This window comes from Otolemur garnettii, unplaced genomic scaffold (assembly GCF_000181295.1).
Source record: "Otolemur garnettii isolate 467f Iridium unplaced genomic scaffold, OtoGar3 scaffold00007, whole genome shotgun sequence".
NCBI lineage: Eukaryota > Metazoa > Chordata > Mammalia > Primates > Galagidae > Otolemur > Otolemur garnettii.
The window spans coordinates 36,843,123-36,845,674 of record NW_003852402.1 but is presented as its reverse complement, the minus strand read 5'-3'; the positions used below and the strand labels follow the sequence as shown (position 1 = coordinate 36,845,674).

At 33.7% G+C, this 2,552-nt stretch overlaps 1 protein-coding gene across 1 annotated transcript in view; it reads right to left on the bottom strand.

The window, feature by feature from the left end:
* PPFIA2 (PTPRF interacting protein alpha 2) overlaps positions 1-2,552 on the bottom strand; it is a 482,044-nt gene that overhangs the window by 6,711 nt on the left and 472,781 nt on the right. Inside the window, exons 29-30 of the mRNA XM_012814158.1 lie at positions 2,003-2,178; positions 1,061-1,129 (exon numbers count right to left, since the gene is read on the bottom strand). Of these exons, the coding sequence (XP_012669612.1) occupies positions 1,061-1,129; positions 2,003-2,178 (245 nt within the window). The remainder of the gene's footprint in view (positions 1-1,060; positions 1,130-2,002; positions 2,179-2,552) is intronic.

The window sequence follows — 2,552 nt, the reverse complement described above, 5'->3', positions numbered from 1 at the left end:
TGAATCAACAATGTAGAATAAGAATTTAAAAGGTTGTCAAAAAACTAATAACTAAATCAGTTAAGAATTACCTACAATTATTAAAATGTTAATCATTATCGTGCTGGACAAGAGTATGAATTTATCAGAAGTTAGATGAGTTCAAGACTATAGAGCTTATCTTTCTATAATCTCCTCTACTAGGAACAACGTGGGCTTTTATTATGCCAAGTACACCGTCCCTGGCCATTTGAATATTAAATTATTGCTTCATTGTAGGATTTACTAAATTCATTCCCAATATTGACTTGTCTTTATAGCCAAGAAACACCTGTGCTTTGCAAAGTAGAATTATACATTGCTCTATTTTTCTCCTCTTTCTTCTCACTTCTTCAAGAAAGAAGAAGGACTCAGAAGAACTATTAAAATGTCTATAAATCCATATTGTTTGTTGATATTCCTTATATTCATTTATTTAGGAGGCTACTCAAATGTTTATCATTTTGCAAATCATTTAAACATGCCTATGTCTAGGGAGTCCTATACCCAATACAATTTTCAAATCCTATGACTCTTAATATGCTACACATCTGTTTTCAAGGAAAACTTAGAATGAATAACTAAAATAATGAAAATATTTCTTTCATTATTGAAAATAAGCTGTCTTTTCATTTACTATCCTAAAATCTCCTGGGAAGATACACTGATGTTTAAGAAATAATGAAATTCCTCACTAGAAGGCTGAGTTTATCAATATTAGTGTATTACTTGCTTATAATTTTTAAAGATGTTACTTAATAATTTTTTTATTCATAGATCTTAAAACACTGTCTATTTGAATTACTTTGTAGCGTTCCTAACCACAGAAATGATAATACTGAACTCTTTCCCAAGTTAAATGAGTAATGTAATTGAATATTTAAGAATAATCCTGAGAAAAATTCTAGTCTACCCATGGAACAAGTATTTGATTAATTTCCATGCATTATTTCTTAAAAATAAGAATGTTCCATCTTTTTTATTATAGTCTCTAAATGTTCCGTCATTTTTATTATGTTCTGAATGACGTGTGAGGACTTACTTCATCCAGTCGCCGCTCAGTTCCCAAGGCCAAGAGGTTATTGTATTCTCTTTCAAGAATCTGCCTTGCCTGAAACATCAAATTACAGTTACCATCACTGAAATCGCATTTTATTTTTTTTTAAAAATCATACAAATTATATTTATCTCAGAATGCATTAAAAAGCATGTTTTATTTATGGGCTCTTAAGATTTTTAGTCCTTTATTTCCACAATTCGTTAAAAATTTTAGCTATTACAAATTCTCTTTTGTCTGTGGACAGGAGAGGGATAACCCCACCTAAAAGTCTGAGGCGAAGAGGTTTGACTTCATTTTGTTTTGCTATTCCAATTCAGTATTTTATATAAATTTGAAATATGTGAAAGCAAAATTAATTAAGTGAAGTTGGACTGCGAATTTTTTTTCATCAGACCTATGTAGATACCTCTCAAACCTATTATTATCATTGGGAGAAACTTCAGACATTCAGGATGTCTGTGAGCTGTCTCTTGATGTCTGATTTCCTAGGAGTAGGATGTAAGTTGAAAATTTTATTTTTAATTTGTAAGGAACTGTATTGATTCCAGTAATTATCCAGATTTGGGAATCACTGGCATGCCAAATGCTAAGTGCCTATATAATTCAGACCTGTAAATAGAAATGACTGTCCCTCGGCGAGGCAGAGACTGAGCCCATCTGTCAGGGATTTTGTTTCAGGGAATCTGGCAAAATTTGCTTTGGGAGGTTGGCCCACATAACCTCTAATTTTTTTCCTATTTAATTTTATGATTTTGTTTTGGCTAGAAACCCAGTGGCTTGAAATTAAAACCCCAGTGACATATTTCAAAGGTTGAGCTAATTTCATTAATAATCATGAACATACAGCCAGTTTTTTCCCTAAAAGTTTGGTTTGTCATTCTATCAACTAAAATACATTAAGACCACAGCAAGATAGAGACTTGCCTGGGTGTTCTGCGTAGGGATCTGTAATAATAAAGCTAAGCTGCTGTAGTCGAAGTTCTCATCCAGGGCTATCAGTGAGCCGTGCACACCGCTCTCAAGAATATTATTTGCATATTCTCGAAGTCCGATTGCTTGTATCCAGCGAATAACTCGATCATTGCTCCACACCAACACATCTAGGGAAAGAATCGTATCATTTAGGCTTCAGGATTTTGCATTAGAGAACACTGGCTGAAATGAACGATAGGTTTCTTGCCAAGCACATTCGTGTTGTTTTATTCACTCAAGAGTGCACCTGGGGCTCTTCTGTTGCGTGTAATTACTGTTCTGCTAACTAACCTTTTCTATTCGAAGTCTAGAGAAAAAGTTGACATTCTCAGAGTGTCTGTTACAATTAAAATTACACTGCAGTAATTCAGTCCTATGGAACACAATGTCTCCAAGTGTTTCTTGTTTTCATACTTGGACGGAGGGGTCATCTGAAGTTTAATGTTTTTGCCACCAGGTGGAGTCATGTCTTACTTGTGTCTTGATACAGAACCAGCAAACA